The following is a 21,211-nucleotide window of genomic DNA, read 5'->3' on the forward strand; positions in this document are numbered from 1 at the left end:
TATAGCCATAGCACAAGCCGGTGGACATAAAAAGCTTGAAAGGTGCAGATCATTTCATACCCATTTTATCTGAACCAAACTTTTTACAGACATGCCACAATTCTGTTCATAGACGGTCAGTTTGGGATTCATTTTTTCTGTGCAGCTAAGAGTGATTACTAGAAAGATGCCCCTACTGTGTTGTTGCATAGCTGCCAGCACAGGATTTTGTCTGTAAGGGGCCAAAGTTCAGGGATCTCCAACATCCTACTATTGTTTTTTGAAGATTTCCTGTTCTGTGAAGAGTTGAGTATTCACTGTGCTTCAGTTCCCTTCCCTAAATGGTGTATAACAAGTTTCAGTGTCGAGCAGGTGGTATTCTGAAGGACCTGAGCTTAAAATGATGAAGTCAGGAACATAAAGTATCTGTTGCTTCTATGTGCAAGTAGCAACTTTAGGAAATACAAAACAATTGCTCAAATGACTGCTAGAAGCTGCTACAAAAGGTAACTTAGTCCTGTGTTAAATCTCTAATTCTGAAGCAGAATTCAACATTTTTTTAGAATCAACTTTTACGAGGGTGAATTTTTATGTATGTCAAACATCTAAAAATGTGCAAAGGCGTAAATTTATGCATGCAGGGATTTTTAATGACAGGTGGATGCTGACGCAGCCAGCTATCTGTTAACCTCACTTCAGCTCATTTGAATCATTGAAGTGGATCTCTCAACTGTTTGTAGTGTTGGTGCCTTTTGGAGCATTTTTATGAAATTATCTGTAATAACCTGACTTGATGTGTAGTTAACTGTACTAAAAATGGCTCAAGGAGTTGGAAATTTGTGTGCTATTTTAGTCATATTATCACTATTCAGCGGATGTGTGACCGAATCTGTGGATGGTGCGGAGCTAAGCTAGCTAGTGCTATTTTGCCATTTTGCTCTAGCAAATATGCTACATCTGTAGCTCCTATACATTGTTACTGTGCTATCAAATAACTGTATAATTGGATGCCTAAAATGGATTTGTATTTTGTCACACCAACTATGGTATGAATGGATCTTGGTAGATGCTCATATATCCAGGTAAACAAGTCCCAGACTGCAGCTACTCCCCAGCTGTATAGTATTCATAGCCACTGAATAACAGTCATGACAATTTGCATATCTATCATGTCTCAGTGTTATGCTATAGTGCTGGTTTCAAATGTCATGCAATTTTACTGTTTATAAGGTTGTGGAAAATGTTGTGTCCAGCTGAACTGAATCAGTGTTATAGGATACATGAATCTGCACATATGAAAACGCTCCAACATGCTTTAAGTTAATGTATTTAATTTTAGTACAGCTAGAACTGAATATCAAATGTCTTGTTACATCAGAAAAGTAACTTGTTAGAAATGCTATTGAATAGAGCTTTTGGAATTTGTATTTGCTGTTGCAAAACATCAAAAGGGAGCATTTAAAAGGAATAAGTAGTCCTGATTATAGCTGTTATAGCTGTCTGGTAATGGGAGGCAAGTGGACAAACAGCAGGAGGAATATTTGCATAACAGAGAAAAATCATTTTTTGTCACTTGTTATTGAGATGGGTCAAAAGGTCCAAATTACACTTGTTTTCCCAAGAAAAAAAATAGTTATGCAATCATATATTCTGTCATCAAATCATTAGCTGTCATGAAGCTTAAAGTGACTAAATTATCCTTAAGAAACCCACAGCCATTGTTTGTATTATCCAAACATAGTTTGACAATTACATTTAGGTGCTTCAGTCCATCATCAGCATTTCTGTCTGAAGAAGAGCCCCACCTCAGTTTCTAAAAGCAAAAGCAGAAATACTGCTGGACATGATTAGGAAAAGAAAGCTTTCCCAATTTACAGTCATATTTTTGCTATAAAAAGAATTATGCTTTGAAAACCAGAGCAGCTAAACTGAATTTGGGGCATCTATATTTAACACTTTTACACCAAAGTGTGTGGGTTATAAGCCTGTTTACATACACGCCAGAAAGGAAAATACATTTGAGGTGGTCGTTACAGCTCAAAATATATTTATGCAATATTAGTCTGATGAAACAGTACAAATGTGACTTCTACGTGAATCGTTTGACAACTGTAGAAGTATTTTATTTATTGACAGTTTCATTGTGGTCCAATTCATGAACCGTGACAAAAGCTAAAATAACCAGGGTGAAGCCAGCCAAACAAATAGCATGGTGGAGGCTGATGGGATGAGCAAAGTCTGAAATAACCAGCTCTTAAATGCGCCAGAGAAACAGGCCATGTACTCCCATTTGAACTGATTAACTCCACCTACCGGGAACTTGCAAGACAACACAGAAGGAGAAATGGGGAAGAACACAGGGCAGCTGGGTGTACTGTGAAGTGAGATTAATGAGTTAGTGATCTATGTTGAACTTAAAGTCAGACTTAAACATGTCACAAACGTTTCTCTCTTCTTACCTGGCTAAATCACCATGGTAACTTATGGTACACATAATCTGGTAAGGAGCAGGATAATGTTCAGAGGTTTGTTTTGCAAGAAGAGCCACAGTTTCTCTAATTCTTTTATTTACAGCATGTTTTATCACAACTGAAACCCAGCTCTAAAGTTACAGCAGTGCAAACTGTGTATCCCATCATCACTGAAATTTGCATAAATGCAGCTGGCAATCCAAAAAACAAAAAAAATGTGTAAATGTTTTTATTTTTAATTCTAACCTGCTGCTAAGTCTGTTCTACACTGCTGGAAGTGGTAGAACACACACCAGGAACATCTGTTCAATCAATAAAATTCATTTCACTTTGATCTGCCGAAAACTAAATTTCCACATCTCCTTTGGGCTAGTAACCTTTAATCTTTAAGTTTATCCAGTTTAGTGTTTCACAGTTTTAATTAGCAGCTGCCACATTACAAATAAACTATAGGTCTGCGGGATAGATCGCCAGATTAGTGATTTTCTGCAGCATTTATCTCTTGTCTTATTTGCAACAGTGCTGCAGTTTTTATAATGATAATAATAATAATGTATACTTTATTGATCCTCGTGGGGAAATTCCTCTCTGCATTTAACCCATTCACTCAGTGAAGCAGTGAATGGGTTAAATGTTCTTTAAAGATTTTTCTCACTGTTTTATCATCATTGATAACATGTCAGCTGATGTGACACTCATAGGGATCATTTAGTGTGGAAGAGTCACATGATGAGTGAGCACACAGAGCCTGAAGCAGAAAGCCCGGCTTAACAGAGACTTCTGAGAACCACCATCTGATCCCTGTTATCTCCGACTAGCGTTTGAACTCTGTCAAGCCAGCTAACGCAGACACAGTCTGGTTGTGTTGAACTTCCTTCATGGTGTACCCCTCAGGTTCAGCCAAGCCAGGAGGGCCATCACAGTTTGAGTATGTAAATGTTCTTGAAAGCATTAGGGTTTGTTTGCCATACTAGTTACAGAGTATTTCATCTGGGCAATCAATATTCTTTCAACAATTACATGGTAGAAAGACAAAGGATATCAGATATTACATAAATGTATCTATCTAGCAAAAATATTAATGCGTTGTCTTCAAAACTGTAAGAAGGCATCTTTAAATTTACTGCACACACATATTCACAGAATTTTGCCAACCTCACAGACGGAAGCGAACTAAAGAAGGGTCCTTCTCTTTGAAGAAACCACAGCAAATCAAGCCATACTCAATGTGCTGGAAATACTTAGGGAATAATTCTTCAATTGCTCATGGTTTCTCAGAGGGAAGGGCACACTTCTGGTGTGACCTATTTTTCCAATCTCATCTGTCAAAAGCAAGGCTGCAGCTGGTGGTTCCCTTTCTGTAAAAGAATGTTTTTAAAAGTCCTCCATGTCACTCACGCACATTGCTGTCACATTTTCCTCTGGCATCTTTTTTCTTGCCTTGAATTCTTCTGCACTGTTTCTGTCTTCTGAAAGTAATATATATATATATGATCTAAAAAACATAACTGAATGTTTGGCAAAGCAAAGCATTCCTGACAGAAGTGAAGTAGTAAAATACTGTATATCCCTGAGCTCTGATTCAGTTCCCACTAAAAACAGAGCTTTAGCCCTGCTGAGAGAGAGAGAGAGAGGGAGGCCCCCTGGATAAAGGGGAGGGCTGGGACAATGGTTAACCACAGAGTGAAGCATGCCGCTTGAGGCTGAGGCCAGGCGGCACGACATCACAGGGAGAGCAAAGGCTCCCTGTGCACAGCGTTACGGTTTCCCCAGCAGTCAGAGCCAACATATATCCATGATGAGGGCTTTGCTGTCCAAATTACACCCTCAGCAGCATGAAAACACAGTCTGTGTCACTGCTGTGGTTTCACCATTCAGCTAGCAGTTCGTCTCCCTGCAGAGTGTCACTGACACGGCTTTGACACTGTACGTGTGCGATTCATCCTGCCTTCATTTTAAAGGTTATAACTTGCAGTGACTCATATTGTAAATAAGGGATGTTGCAACATGACATGACTTGCATTAGGAAGTTCTTCTTCTTCTTCTTCTTTTTTAGCTGCCGTTTTAGCACATTTTCATGCAGAAATAAATAAAAGATCCTTTTGATTGGTGGAAAATCTTAATTGCCAAAAGTTAGCACAATGTGGCTCTTGGCTTTATTTAGTCATTATAGGTTAGGATGAAGTATTCACAAGACAAACCTTGAAAGCTTAAAAATCTGTGGCAGCAGTACTGGTAGCTGTCATTTCATCATGTTTTGATACTCGCTTCTTGAATCACACTGAGGGAAAAATAAAGTTAATCGAGAATATAGACGCATCAACAAAACTGGGATTTCTAGTAAAGGTTTCACATGGGTTCGTGGTGTTTTCTTCCTCTTTTCAAGTGAGATTCATCCTGTTTACTTGAGCTCCTTCCTTAACAGTATAATTTTATTCTACAGAATAGGCATTTTTCTGTTCCTGAGCTGAGGCGTCATTGTTGCTGATGACAGCACTACAAAGGGGAATTGAGTTTTGCTTGTGGCTCCCGCCGGCATGAAGGGTCTGTAGTCTGGCTGCTAACATCGTGTTCCTCTTGAGGCGAAATGTTGCTACTTTGTCCAAGTGGGGGAGTGAAGCGTTTCTCATTAAATCAGCTTTATTTAGATGTACATGCACATTATGATTGCTTATGAGAGGTCATAAACATAGGTCAACTTACTGGCTTCTCTCTCGCAGCTGACTCTCTTTACCGCTGCTCTGCTGCTTTGAATTATTACGAGCAGATTTCTCAATTTTGTTGATTTCATTTAATTTGAAGGTTAGTCAAGGTTTTATTGTGCATTATTATCTGTGTAGCTGTAAGTGGGTTGTGTTATGTTTTGGGGAATTTGTATGTTTGTCACAGAAGCTTTTAACTTTGTTACATTCCTATAGTAAAAGTGGAGATGGATAATTCTAAAAACAGTCATTCAACATATACAATAAGGAGAAAAAGATTTTACAGAGGACTGCAAAGAGTCCTGTCAAAACTTAGTACAATTCATTATTCACTAAAGGTGTAGAACCGACTTTAGCATCAACAAATTGATGTACTTTATTTTTTTTCTCACATCGTTATGGAGGAATTTTCACCCAGTCTCCTTTAGAGTGTTGCTTCTGTCCATTGAGGTTTGCAATCTTTCTCTCTTCTTGAGGTTGATGTTCTGGAAAATAACCTAGTTTTAGCCAAGCTTTAGCTGTCAGACAGGCTTCATGTTTAGATGGAGAATATTTTGGTGTACAGAGGAGTTCGTGGTTGACGTGTTTGTATGGTGCCCAGGTCCTGTGGCTGGAAAACAAACCCAACTCATCCCCCTTCCACCACCGTGCTCAAAGGGTGGTTTGAGGTGTTTGTGCGAATGTGCTGTGATTGGTTTTCACCAAATGTGCAGCTGTGCATTATGGCCAAACGTCTCCACTTTAGTCTGGTCTGCCCAAAGGACATTGTTCCAGAAATCCTGTAGTTTGTTCAGATGCAACTTTGTAAACCAAAGCTATACTGCCATGTCCTTTTTAGAGAGAAGAGGCTTTCTCCTGGAAACCCTTAAAACCCTCTAAACAAGACATACTTGTTTAATCTTCATCTAAAGGTACTGTCAGGAAATAACATTTAGCATGCTAACTGAAGTCTGTAGAGTATGAGATATAGCTCTTAGTTTCCTCAGTTTCTTTGAGCACTGCACTGTCTGACATTAGGGTGAATTTCTTGGCACACCCACTCCGGGCAAGATTGTATTAACTCACACCTCAATGCTCCAGACCAACAAACTGCCAAAACGTATTATTTATAGAGGTGGTTACTCCTGCTGATAATCAGTTAATCAGCATCATTTACTTACTCACCTATGGAAGCAGTAATGGTTCACTTAGTTTTTTACAATACTGCCTAGAGTCATATGAACATCTTCTTTTTCACATTACTGTGCCTTAATTTTGTGTGTAAAAAGTCAATTAAACTCCTTTTTGTTTGGTGTTTTCTTGTACAGAGATCCGTAACCAGCTGGTGGAGCAGTTTAAATGCCTGGAGCAACAGTCTGAATCTCGTATCCAGCTCCTGCAGGATCTGCAGGAGTTCTTCCGTCGCAAAGCAGAGATTGAACTGGAATACTCTCGCAGCTTGGAGAAACTGGCTGAGAGGTTCTCCTCGAAGATCCGCAGCTCCAGAGAACACCAACAGTTTAAGTGAGTTGAAGTATTTATAGCTGGTACTGTTTAATGTATATTCTTCTGTGCATTGGAGTATTTGTGTGTTGTTGATTGGAAGCAGTGCACTGTCATATTTTCTTTCCTTAATGTTGTCTAAGTTTTTTGCTTCTTGTTAGATTTGAATTTAAATGGAATTTCATGACCTACTTGCTTTATTTCCTTTATCATATGAATGTCAAGTCACTTTTTCTCCTCACTAAACACTTCCTTCCTTGATGCTAATCACATTGCAGCATTATATAACAGAATGCTCCCATTTGTTTACGTGCTGTCAGGGAACGTCTCTTATTACAATCTTCGCCTTTATGACAGCTTCAAAGGTCAGATTATTTTAGCTTCACAATGACCGTGCAGTTCATTAGAGGTTTCAACTGTTGAATGTTGGTCATACTACATGTAGTTCACTCTTGCCACTATAAATGAGAACTTAGCTTTCTAACTTTTTATCAAAAATGTAAATTAAATGTGCATAAATGTGCTGAGTAGCAATAAACTAAAAGCCATTACATTTTTGTTGTATTGTTGTTACCCCATTGCCTGTGTGGGCAGGCGGACACCAGAGTTTGTGAATGCGATAATATGAGAACAAGGCGATGTAGGAGTTTTAAATTGATATCACCATACCATCTATGAGTTTGAATCCCAGTGACCATGACCTCAAGGTCAGAGGTTAACTTTTCTAAAAGTCACCTAGGATTTTCAAATCAATACCATAGACGCATCTACTAGGAGTGGAGGAACTGGTGACTGCCAGTGTTTTTTAAAGACGGGTCACAGGAGGGAGCATTATAAATCCTGTGGCCAAGTACAAAAGCAAAAAAGGCAAATATCGCTAAACATCATCAGATCAAAATCAGACCTCATGCAGCTTTGACCTATTTAGATTTGAAGTTCTGAAAATACTGAAATGGATGCCAGTGATGAAATAAGGAATCGTCTGGCCAGAGATTACCACAACACATTGGTGCATGACTCACGCAGGGCATGAAATTGAGTTCTGCCGCTCCCAAAATCAAGCACCTCAGGCGAGCAGGCAAGCTTAGTTCAGTTTGGTAATGGGAGCACTAACCCAGCTGTGATCTGGCAGCAGATCTCAGACATAAATCTGCACCAACATACGCAGTATGTAGTCAAATTCTAGCTTCTGATTCTTGCAAATGGGAACAACACAAATGTATTTCCAATATTTCCATAAGAAGGTCTGTTTAATTCTCAAAAGTTGAGAAAATAGTATTAGTGTTTTGCCTGATTCTTAAAAATAAAACTGATTATTTTGTTCAGGTGTCAAAACCTTTTCGAGAGAGGTGTGTAAATATCCTGCATTTGACACATTAAGTGCAGCAGGCTATTAGTAATAACAGAATCAGTAGGTAAAGTACTGATTTCACACAGTTAATACTGTTGGGGTTATGCTTTGATGTATTATTTATTGCATGTCATTGATGCATTACTGTGTAAGCAGCATTTGAATAATATAACTGGTCTTGGTAGCTGCAATGTAGTTGCACTAAAACTATTTCCTGTTTTGCTTTTTTTATCCTCTGAAAGTGTGAGTGCAAAAAGGTGACAAGTCAACTCAGTGGGTTACTAATAATATATTTATATTAATCTTGCTTTGTTCAGTTTGGTAGTGGGAGCACTAACCCAGCAGATCTGAGGCATAAATCTGCACCAACATACGCAGTATATATTCTAACCCTCCACCTCTGATTTTAATTATGATGCCTAACAAAAAAAAATGACTTTTTTGTTTTTGTGTGAAAACCTTGTTTGAGAGAATTGTGTATATTGACATACTAAGTGCAAAAGTCTATAATTAATAGCAGAATCACTAGTTAAAGTTTAAACAGATTATATAAAGTGAAAACTGTTAGGGTTATGCTACTGATGTATTATTTATTGCTTGCTGCTGATGCATTAAAATGTAAGCAGCAGTTTTGATAATATAACTGGTCTTGGTAGCCAAAATGTAGTTGCGCAAAAAAAGTACATGATTTCCTGTTTTTTAAGCCCCTGAAAGTGTGAAAGTTGAAAAAAAGTCAATGTATTGGGTCACATGTAATACATAGTAATACATATATTAATCTTGCTTGAGATTTGCAGATAGATGATTAAGTTTGTGCCTCGCCTTCCACTTTTAATTTTTAACCAGAAAACCAGTGTTTTTAATTTTCAGAAGACTTGCGTAACTCTGTGTACACAAGGCCGTGTAGTGTGTGCGTTCTTTTTTTAGCAGTATTGTACAGTGTTTCTAAAGCAGATGAGGATTTGGCTGGATAATTGAGCTGTATGAGTGTATGAATGGGTGTATGTTACTCTGAAGACAGCCTCACAAAAACCAGAACTGCTAGTTCGAGACAGTGGCTTAACCTTTTGACTCCACAGCTGATCCATGCAGTGATGGACAAGTGTTAGAAGAATAATCCGAAGATATCCAGTCTACTTATGCTTTCTGCTTGTGGTGACCCAACAGGTGTTTCGGTGCAGTGTCTGGGCAGAGATCTCCCACACAGACATAAACAGGTTTAGAGTAAAATGATATTTAAGCAGACGTGACATTTTAAAAGCTTATTAGACTAACTGCTAGAGAATACTCTGGACTCTGTCTGAAAGAACTGATGCGCTCACAAACCACTAACGGAGGAAGTGTGGGTGGGGAGGATGTAAGGTTCACTCAGGCCACACACACTTTTGTGTGTGTTAGACAGAAACACATCAGGGCACAGTAAATTCAAACCGTCTCATACATCAACCAAAGTGAGTTCATAAGCTTTTGATAATGACACAAAAAGGTTTATAACATTACCGCACCTTCTTCCTTGAACTCCCAGTCTGCAGGCGGGCAACCACAAATCCTGGTAATCAGCCGTGACACACCCTTCAGTCAGCCTTTCCTACTACTTTAGTGTAGTTAAGTTAATGAGGAGCCACTAAAACACCAAATAAGCAAGAAGAGCACTTGTGTTTTTCTTAAAAAAAGAAAAAAAAACCCACTTTGGTGGCACAAATCATGCAGTATTCAACATCAAAGTCACAGAAATGTACATTATGCCTTTCACTTATACTTTTTTTTTTGGAAAAAAAATGTTTTCACTCTCGCTTAGGTGACCATCATTGCAAAGGAAGCCATGCTCAGTAAGCCTTGTACTGTACTGCTAAGGGGTGCTTCGTAAGCAGCTTAGTGGACATCAACACACAGTGGTAAAATGGCGTCATTCTGACCAGGACACACTTCCATATGTCCTGGATCCCTGCCTACAGCTGCTGGCTGAACCCTTCCAGTGCAAATTCATTAGCAAGCTGAATGCCACTGTGATTTACAGCTACTGCAGCTAAGGCTACACTGCAGCAACCCAACCGAGAATTATTTTGCTCTGGCGCTTTACCCCATTTGCCTCAGTGAAAAGACACACTGAGAGGTTACTTAGGTGTTCTGTGCTACAGTTAGGGTGCAAGTGCTTTTCTTTCTCTCACCAGGGTGCTCCCACATCCTCCAGTGTTGTTATTAAAGTGTTTGGACTCTATTTACCATGTGCAATGTGCATTTTTGTTTACGAAATACTCCGAGATGCTAGAGAACTGCATAGATGTCAAATAGGGCAACGCTTTTAATGTCTTTTCTGTACAAAGTGATTGTGCTTTGTGCCGTACGGAGTCACCGCCTATTTTATTTTGAGCCAGGAAAAACCCTGCTTATTGGATCCTTAGAGACAACAGCTGACTTGATTTTATTTATAGGACAGATGTTTACAAGTAAATTATGAGCAGGTTTTATAAAGTAACCCATCAAATTAGGATGGATTGATATTGTATGTCTGTGATATAGATAGGATGGCAAATCATGCAGCACTAATATGGATAACAACCTTTCTGTGGAGATGAAGCTGGGGTTATAGTGGTGTCTAAGTTTGTGTGTATGCTCATTAGGTTTGAGAGGAATCTGGGGAAAAAAGTTTGATGTCTTTATTGAGATCTTTGTGTATATCAGGCTTTCCTTTTAGTAATGACCTTCGCTCATTCAAGAGACGTCTCGGTTCATGTCATGCTCAGATGTCACAACTTGAAACTGTATAGCTGGATATTGTCATGTTTCAGCATTACATATTTTGATCCAGCCTGTGCTCGTAACAAGCTTCTCTTTGAGAAGCCTCGAAACATGATGATGCTCTTCAGTTATGATTCGTCTCATTTTAGGAATGCAACAACCTTTTTAATTGTGCTTTGCAGGCTTGGCAGACAAGCATCAACCTAGAGCAATGACTTTAGTTCCATTGGTTTTTATAAGTATGGCTACTCTCTGGTGGTCTGAGGGTCAAAGAGTAAAAGGTTGAGTTGTATCTCTTGTAGTCAGTGCACAGCAGTCGGTGTGATGCTTTTGCAAATCAGGGTGTGCGGATCAATAGAGTAGCTGTTTTGCAGTTTGCGTTTCAGATCTTGTCAAAGCCCCGTGTCCTCTTCGCAGGCACTGCCCCATGCTCTGCCCTGCTCTGCCCCATCTGTCTGTACAGCTGTGCATTATCAAGTGCTGGCAGTGTGTCTCCTCGAAAAAAACCCAAAGTAAATGGTGTGCAAATCAGCGATGTAGCATATTTAAGCTGTGCTGAAAAATGGGGGCAAAAGAAAATTTAAATGGCAAAGCAAGCTGCATGTGCCCACATGTCCCTTGTCTTTTGAAGCTGTTTGGCACTTTCTTCTTTTCCTTGGCTGTTTCATTGATAAGCAGCAGGCAAGCAGTGTGGAGCGGATTAAAGGCCTTTATAAAGCTGAGTCCTGGTTTGATAAATACACACTTCCTTCTGGAAATCCTGGCTCAGACACATCAGAGGCTCTTGGTGATTAGATGGTGGCATTCAGAGCAACCGTGACTAAAGCATGGCCACTCTTCTATACAATACTCACTTGTTCAGAGTATGTATATTAAGGAGACAGCCTGCCATCATTTTATCCTTGAATCAGAGGATTATTGCTATACTCTCCAAACACGCTCTCTTTTTTTGTTTCTCCATTCACTTCCACTGACACTGTGTCTCATCTTCTTCTTCATTCTCTTTGAATTGTTCACAGATTATGCTCAGTGTATGTACCTGCATTACACGGGGAGCAGAGTCTAAAACTATGCAGACAGGCAGACAGTGCTTTGCTGAATGAGATGAATATAACAGGATGCCAGAAAGCTGCACTCGTCCTCCTCCTCCTCTTCCTCTTTGTTTCTCTAGAGACTGTCAGGGCTCATCATTTGCCTTCTTCTGCATGTTAATGATATTCCTTGTATAAATACAGAGGGCATGAAGCCATTCAAAATCAAACCTTTTGAAGCCCTCAAGATTAATTGACCTGCAAGTTCTCACTTGATATTCATCCTTCTAAAGGAAATTGGCAAGAAGCGGGTAAAACGTAGAGACTGAGGAATGAATATTTTCTGTCTTTTATGACTGATATATCTCTGTAGAACCAGTACAGAAGAAGGTTGTGTCTCAGTACTGTAAAAAGTGGAGGAGCTACATTTAGTACAGAGTTAACAGGCTCTGCTCCCACACAGGCCTAATTACTGACCTTATGCTCCTAATTTCTGTGAAAATAGGGCACCAGTGATAAAACAAGGAGATCTTGTGTCCGTTATCGCTTTCTTTTTCTTGTTGCCAAGGTTTTATGCCACAACATTAAAAATCTGTGCCCTTCCATTTTCATGCCTTCTTATTCCTTAACTGAGAGTCCTCCCCTACGCTCACACACCAAAAACATCCTTCTACATTTTTTTAAAAACTCAGTGAATGAGGGACATTGGAACTGGGTGCAGTGATGTTACATAAAGCAAAAAACTGAGTTTTAAGAATTGTGACAAGCTTGAAAGTCTATTTGGTACGACCAGCTTTATTCTTTAAGATATTTTGATCTCTCTTAGACAGTTTTCTTGTAATTTCTTTAAGTAGTCTTCAGGAATAGTTCTCCAGGGTTCTTGAAAAGCAATCAAAGCTCTTCTTTGGATGTTGGCTGCTTTTTGTTCTGTTTTCTGACAAGGTGCTTCAATAATGTTGAGGCCCTGCAGAAGCCATTCTTAAGGAAGGCAAATTGGGAGTAATCTGCCAGATTACACAGGAATTGTTCTGAAAATCAACAGGTCTTATGATCTTACGAAGTGATTAATCCAACTTGAAAGTTTTGGTTCAAACTGTCATCACTAGTCATGGAATGGCTCTAGGGAGCCCAATCCATGACTGATAGCAGTCACTTGTCTGTTTTTCTCGGGATACTTTTACTGAATTGACAGGATGCCACAGTCATGCTTAATTTTGTCTGCCCTTTGTCCTGCTTTCCAAAAGTTTTCTTCTGCACACCAGCATGCTTAGGTGTGCAGGAAACCAGCAACTCTTAGGGAATCACCTTATTTGTGCAAAAACATAATTTTATGCCTATCGAACTATGTTATCTTTGGCATGTTTTTATAAATTAAACTGAAGAGATGATAACAGAGGATATTTTTATGACAAGCTACTAGTAACAAACTGCTTAACCCTTTCGAGGCAGTCATTCCCGATTTGCAACAGTTAAAAACTAACAACCTGATTACCCCACATACATATTTTATGAGGGTTTTTTTTGATAATTTTCCCCAAATATCAGATTTTTCCTGTAACTAAAACTTAATTTGAGCCTGAGAGGGTTAAAGATACAATTTAAAACCTGTTTTTGTGCTAAGTTTTTGCTACATATAGAGTTAAGACTGGTTCATCCCTTGAGTTTATTTTTTATAGGATTCATAGGTCAGTGGTAAGAAGACTAACAAACAAAACTTTATTCTGAAAATGGTCAGGTACAAGAATTGGACTGAAAATCTGTGAAAAAGCAACCAATATACAAGGAAAGCCTTTAAAAGTATCACTTAAGTCCACTTTAAAAAGAAAGTCTGGTTCTTTGGAAGCTAAATACAAGCTGAGGAAGCTGAAGTGTTGCTTCATGCTTTTGCACAGTATTGTAATACCTGCCAAGGACCTCAGAAAAATAATTTTACTGACTGTGCTGCCATCAGGCTTTTTAATAGCTAACTATAGACACGGCCCTACTCATGCAAGCAACAGTATGCTGGGCATGGTAGTATCCTCAGAGTATTATGACACTGGGCCATGTATGGTTACATTAACTTGACTCACAGGCACTAATCTCTTCAGATGTTTTCACACATGGACTGCAGAACCAAACTTTGTAACGGATAGAATAGCGTATTAGCCGAAGCTATTTTGTGAGTATTTGCTATATGTGAGAAAACATGGGTCTATCGATATTCTGCAGAGTTCATATGTGAAAACAGCTTTTTGGGGTTTTTTTTTTTTATAAGCTGTGTGCTTAAAATCTGTTGAGTAAACTGCAAATTGCTATTTATTTCAGTGTGGCATGAATCTGGTGCTCCAGTCAAGTTAAACAGATATTAAAGGAAAAAGTAACCATACTTATAGACCGAAGGTCCACTACCGCTTTAAATCATCATAGGCGGGCCTGGGATTTATGCCTGTAGGAAGTGTTCGGTGCTTGGGTGGAAAGCTGAGGTGGATAAAAAGAACTAAAATTGGAGCTTGGTTGTGCTTAGGGATGAGATGAAGCATCTCTGGCCACTTTCAGGGATTAACAGTGAGTAGAGGTGCCTGTTCCCTAAACCTCTCAACCACAAACAGCAATTATACACCAAGGAGCTGCTTCTCTTATGGGTAGATAGGTCAGTCAAGAAGAACTGGCACAAAATGAGGGATGGTGAGACAGTCAAAATAGGTCATCCCAGAGGAATGACAGAGAATATGGACTTTATTAGACCTACTAATGTTGGGTTTTACTATGTCCCACTTGTCCTTTACACAGTCTTACAAATGAGTTCATATCACTATAATAGAGTAAGTTAATTGTTGAATAATTTTATTATTGCTTTTTAATTGTCACAATCAAGACTGAAATGTGATGTTTGATTAACACTTGGCTTATATCGGATCTTTACTACTCAGTTTTTGTGGTTTTAAATGAACTGACCTACCTTTTGGATAACGTGCATGGATGCACTATGTTCAGTTTAACATTAAGAGGCAGGGTGCACAGTAAATGGAAAGATCAAGTTTACTTCAAATGCTATCCTATTTTCTGCTCCACAAGGATGTTATGAAGATGATGTGCTGCTGTTTGTATCCTGTCAGCCTCTTGTAAGTGTGTTTAGAGGCAGAGTTAAGTAAAGAAATAATGGTGGAGGAACTCTGGAGTAGCAAGATATCAGCTTCATTAGATGCGATTAGCATTATGGAAGCTCTCTGAAGGGAATGTCTTTGATGTTGGTGCTGCTCATCTTTTTCTTCCCCTCAACAGTGAAATCCAATCCTCTGCTGTGCTCCGGTTCTCTCCCTTCTATGCTCTTACCCCCCTCCCCGCCCCACCCCCTTTGTCTCTTCCTCAGGGTCGGTTGATTGATTAATGCTCAGATTGAATCCAGACAAGGGTATGGGTTTGAAGGGATTGTGCGTGTGTGTGTGCAGTTGTTCAATGTCTATGTGACTTGGTCTTGCGATATAAAAGCACCCGAGGCCAAGACAGTTTAAACTGATTATGCAGCAATCAGGGCCTGTGACTCTCTCGATCGCTATGGTCAAGAGCATTATAAATTTAACCACTTGGTGCCTTGCTAGCTATAGCATTGCTTGGAGTGTCTTGGAAAGCAAAAAGGACGTGATAGTGAGAGGGATTAACACATTCAGTTAGGTAAAATCTTTATTATTATTATTTTTTATCCTAACAATAATTTTGTGTTAATCTTTAGCCAACCTTTGTTGTATCTGGCTGGTGAAATTCCCATCAGTTTTAGTTGCCCAGTGCTACTTGCACAACAACATGCAAACTCTACACAGAGAGGCCCCAGCTAACCATAAACATGTTGTCTATATTGAACTTAATAGTTTATTATAAGCCATAGCTAGCTCTGAGTTGTGGATAGCTTTAGGTACAAGTGTCTGTTCTTAGTGTGTCTAAACTATAATTTTACTAAATAAATCTGAACATTTGAAGCAAAACTTCTTTTTTTTTTTTCAGTATATAATTACCACCTGTGTGAGACCTGATTCTGTTCTGAAAAGCTCTTTAACAGTCCTCTATGTCTCTTATAACCCAGGAAAGATCAGCACTTGCTGTCATCCGTAAACTGCTGGTATCTGTTGCTGAACCAGACGAGGCGTGAGAGCCGTGACCATGCCACCCTCAGTGACATCTACACAAACAATGTTATTGTCCGCCTGGCCCAGATCAGCGAGGATGTAATTCGCCTGTTCAAAAAGGTAAGACCATCAATCTCCCTCCTTTTTTTCCTACTTTGTTACCAATGAAAATATTTCAGTATGCAGCCAAACCTCCGCTTTGCCTTTAAGCTTTAATTTTGCTGATTAAGTGCATTAAGTGCTCATGGAGTTCGTAAGATGTCTAGGTTTTGCATGGCCTACGGAGCAGTAAAAGCAGCTTGGGGGACAAGCCGAGACTCCCTGGTCTAAGAATCTACAGCTCGTACTAGTGTGAGCAACACCTGGCTCTCTGTCAGCACATTTTAGAAATGACTGAGGCCCTATCCAAACACCGGAAGGTTGTTTTCACCTTGTAGGCTTTCCTGTAGTGAACTTTGCTTATGAGGTTTGATTCTGATGCTCTGTTTGTTTGTGTGTGTGTGTGTGTGTGTGTGTGTGTGTGTGTGTGTGTGTGTGTTTGTGTGTGTGTGTGTGTGTGTGTGTGTGTGTGTGTGTGTGTGTGTGTGTGTGTGTGTGTGTGTGTGTGTGTTTGTTTTCTGCAGAAAATCATGAATGTTTATACTAATATAAATGAGCTTTGGTTAAATGTGAGACGGGGCGAACAAAGAGAAAATGTAATCTGTAAAAACTTTATCAACCACCACAAATAGTTTGTCAAGTAGTAAATAAAATAGGAATTTTGTTACAGGAAATATCTCTGATATTATATGAATATTGGTTTGTTATGCTACTGTTGATGGGCTGATCAGAGTTAGAAGGGTGTGTTCTGATGAATGTGCTGTAAAATAGTCAGTGGTAATATAATTACAAAAGGTGTGGCAAGTATGAATGTACAGAGTGCAATATTTTCCTGTTGTCTTCTCTATTCTACATCACTTTTAATTTCAAACAGAATACATTAATAATCTTCTTTTTTCGTGCCTTTTATTGAGGGAAGATTTTAAAAATGTACATTCACTATAAAGGGCTCTGTAAGCGCCACAGCTCTTACAGTGTATTGCATCACAGTTTTTACTCACTCAATGAAACCTTCCTCATCCCCCAAGCCTCTGCAGTACACGCTGCAGTCTGTCTCACCTCAGAGCCACTGATGCATACAGATGCCATTCACCAGCTGCTGGAGCCCTCTCAGGGTGTATCCAGTTCATTACATTCAGTTCAATGATTGTTTGAGAAGAACTTATTGCTTGTGATCCAGATAAAAACCAAGCTGGAACATCAAATCCCTTCTTTATTACCAAGGCTGTGTTTATTTTCCTCTTCTGAGCGTACTTTATAATCAAGTTGAACTGTTACAGAAACATTTTCTTTTGAGATTCTTTTATAATTATAATTAGGTTAGTTTGTGACTCATGGGTTGCAAGTTTTTTCAAGCACAGTTACCATAGCAGACCAGGGTGTGGACAAAAAAAGGTTACCTTTCATATGTCAATGAACGCCTCTGATCTGTGGGTGGATGTGGTTTAAGTTGAGTGTTTGTACTTCTTTTACCTATGTTGTGGGGACATTGCATATTGTGGGGTCCCAGTATGAAAATAAGCTAAAAATAAACTCCTGCAAACAAAATGTGTTAAAGTTATGTCTAGATTCAGGGTTAGAGTTAAGCAAGGAGTAATTATGCCAAGCGTAACAGTAAGTCCCCCGAAGAGAAGGGCAGGAGCAGGTCCCCATAAGACAATAGAAGTAAGTCAATATCTTGCTGTCTGAAGTGATGAAAATACTGGGTGTGTTTGTGTGTGAGTATGCTTTGTGTTCAGCTATGCTTTGTCATAGGTGCAGGAAGGTTTCATTATAGCAAAATACATCCGTTATTGATCTGACAGCAAACAATGCTTTGTTCAAATATGAAATGACTGTTGCTGAGTCATTATCTTCCATACACCAGAAAAAGAGTCAGCTGTTTTCACTGTTAAAAATGTGTCTAAGAAAAGTTGTGCACATGAGGGGATACATAATCTTTTCTGCTAAAAGTCATTGCCGTATTTGACAAACCACTTGTTTTGTTCTTTAGCAATCAGCATCATAACATCATGTTTGCTTATTAGTATGTTATTGTGTTGCAGTTTATAGCTGAAATGTTCCCAGTGTTAATGGCTGTGGTGACACCTTCCAGGCAACGCACAAAACAAGTGTCAAGCAACACAGTATCAGAGCTTAAAGGTCCTGGGAACTGTTTTGGGTCTCGTTTGCAGTTCTGCTGAGGAACCTTAGAACTTCATGTACCTCTTGTTTTCCACCACTCCATTTTGACAGTAGGATTCAGCCTTCAGCAACTTCAAGCTTAGTTTGCTTCTCAGAGCTTAGCCCCAAAACCTCTGTTATAATTCACAAGTAGCTGAATTTGATTTGATGGTCAGGTAACATATTTCATTTTGGCTGTTTATTCTAGAGACATTAAAACACCCATGTAGTGACCGTTCCTGTTTGAATCATGGGTTACTGAGTTTTAGTTCCTTACTCAAGATGCCCAGAAATTCTGTCGGGGTGGTGCAGTGAGTTATCTCATAGCAAGAAGGTTCTTAGTTTGAAACACCTAGTTGTCTTCAGCCTTTCGATATGTTGTTGCTTGTTCTTCCTGTGGTTTGTAGCTCTCTTCCCATAGTCCAAAAAACGATTGTTCGGCATATAATGGCAGTAGGCGTGGAACTGGGCATGAGGATCTTTCTCACTGCTTCTCATACTATTTCCAGTGGTATACGCTCCAGACCCCTGTGACCCTGACTGGGTAAGGGTTAACAAAATGAATGGAATGAGAACAAAACTGGTTCTAGGCTAAGAAAATCTACATTTTCATTCAACACCTACCCTGAATGTCAACTAAAAAAATACCTACACAACCCGAAAAAGCATCATTTCTGAAAATAGAACTCCGAGTTTTGTGACATCAAAGGACAACAAGAGTTATTATAATGAAAAGCCAATTCAAGTAAAATTATCAGGAAGTTTAAACAGTTTTATATTTCGGGTTGTACTGATGTTTATCTGTGTCATTCTTTTTCAGACATAACACTTTCATGTCACTTTGTTAAGCTAGGAAGGTGTTGCCTCTGTTTTTGAATGTGTGAGACCATCAAACTGAGATATCCTGTTGTTGTATTCTCACCTCAGAGTCTTCATATTAAGTCTTGTTCCCCCACGACACAAACAGATGTCAATGCATCGACTGTTATTTATTTCTCCTTCTATTACAAGGCATGCTCTGTAGTAAAATTCAAGTTGTAAGAGTATTAAAAGCTGTAAGAAGAATTAACTGAGATATTTTACAAGCTGTTTCATTGTTGAGGACATAGAATTGATCTGAATATGCAGTATCTAACATGTAATGTAGTGTGCATTAACTGCAGGAAATTAGAATATTGCATTTCCTGCAGTTAAATTTGTTCACTGTTGACTGACAACAGAGGTTGTGGGTGTCCTAGAAAGGTGGAAATGCTTATATGTTACTTATAACTTATATGTTAAAATTTGTTTGTAATAAGTACAATTATCCATTCCAAAACACTCCACTGCTTGCACATTGTGAAATATATTTGTGCAGTTGTGCCAATTCTCACTTGTATGCGGGGTTCAATGAGAAAAGACAGTCAGATACACCCTCTGCACCAGTCTTTGTGGTCATCCATCTAATATTTGTTGAGTTGTTTCTCTGTGACTCACCAAAGTCACAGTGCCAGCATAATAACTGGAGTTTGAAACATCGGGTCACTGCTGATTGCTCAGACAGTATTTGCTTTCTTACCCCTGTTCTGTCTTCTTGCCGTTTTCAGAGCAAGGACATTGGTATCCAGATGCACGAGGAGCTTGTGAAGGTGACGAATGAACTCTACACTGTAAGTAATAGACTGTGTCTCCTGCAGATCGATCTCTCACACCTCATCTCTTCACTGAGCTCTCCCAAAGTTCTTTCTCCAAACTGTTTTTTCATGTTCTTCTGTATTCCTTTGTTAAATAGCTTTCAGTCATGGTTCGTCTCTATTCCCTTTGGTGCACCATAGTAGAAACTCTTATTAACACGTGCATGGATCTCATCTTTCTGTCTTTACTTTCTTTGTGTGTTCCTGAAAACATTTTGGTTCCTTTTAGTGATCATGGAAGGGTTATAGTGACCTTGCAGCCTTTATCTTTCATTCTGTCTTCCTTATTAAAAAGAGAAAATGCCTTTCTCCCTTCAGATTTATGGATTCAGTTTTTTGCACTCCTTATTATGGGACTGCCTTTAGCCTTGGACAGGATCAATGAAACTTTTATAGTTGTACTGAATCAAAAGAAACCAGTTTATGTTCTTATAAGCTTTGTTTATGTTTTCTTCTATTGTTAAATGGTCAATTTCAGTGTCTTCCCTGAGTGTTCATTGCACTCCGTTTACTGTAAACTTTCCTGTTATATATACTTGCTTGAATATTCAAGATGAACGTGTGAGAGCGTGTGGTAGGTATGAATGAAGAAAAAGAATTAAATTTTTCCCCAAGGTTTACCATTTCAGGGCTCAAATCACTAACATATCTGGTTGATTTCAGGGTTCACATCACTGACTGCATCTGTGAAGAGCTGTGAAATAATTGCCTGCTGACACATAAGTGTGCCATTTTAATGAAATGTGTTTGCATAATTCTGTCAGAGGGTTGAGGTGCTCATTAATTTTAGGGTCACCTATTCTAGCTCAGTTGCTTGGTTGTGTTTGATACCAGCACTTTGTATATATGCAGCAATTCTAATGAGCAGTTTCTCTGCTGGTACAGTGCGCTTCTTATTTATTTATTTTTGTCTTTGCAGAAACACTCTGCTTCATTTTGACCGTAGCCCGTGGTTTACTCCATTTTTCTCGAAAAAGCTGTTTTTTTCTTTCTTTTTTTTTACCCTTCACTTCTGTTCAACCACATTTTTATTTCATACCAAGCAGCTTTCTCATATCCTGCATCTGCTTCCCATATGTTTTAATTTAAAACAGGTTAATCGTGAAATGTCATATTGATGGATGCTTTGTGATATAAATTGTAACTATAGTTTGAAAGTTTTATCCTCAAAAGGTCCAATATTCCTAATATTTCATTTCAGCTATGAAATGTCAACTCAAGAGAACTTTGATTGTCAGAAATCAGTTCAGTATAGTAAGAGCTCGATATTAATGAAAACAGCATGTCTACAAAGCCTGGGTGTCACGCATGCTGCATTGCTGTAAGAATAAAAGACATGGGCCATATAATTTTACATATATTATGATTAATGTTTCTAATTAACTGCAGTGTATTGGCAGATTTATCATAACTTTCCT

The 21,211-nt window shown here is 38.9% G+C and overlaps 1 protein-coding gene across 3 annotated transcripts in view; it reads left to right on the plus strand.

The window, feature by feature from the left end:
* Positions 1–21,211, plus strand: part of srgap3 (SLIT-ROBO Rho GTPase activating protein 3) — a 58,983-nt gene that overhangs the window by 10,970 nt on the left and 26,802 nt on the right. For all 3 annotated transcript variants that reach the window (XM_063474145.1, XM_063474146.1, XM_063474147.1), the window contains exons 2-4: positions 6,460–6,655; positions 15,816–15,978; positions 19,707–19,769. In XM_063474145.1, coding sequence (XP_063330215.1) covers positions 6,460–6,655; positions 15,816–15,978; positions 19,707–19,769 — 422 coding nt within the window. The remainder of the gene's footprint in view (positions 1–6,459; positions 6,656–15,815; positions 15,979–19,706; positions 19,770–21,211) is intronic.

The sequence above is a fragment of the Pelmatolapia mariae genome, linkage group LG5 (genome assembly GCF_036321145.2).
Source record: "Pelmatolapia mariae isolate MD_Pm_ZW linkage group LG5, Pm_UMD_F_2, whole genome shotgun sequence".
NCBI lineage: Eukaryota > Metazoa > Chordata > Actinopteri > Cichliformes > Cichlidae > Pelmatolapia > Pelmatolapia mariae.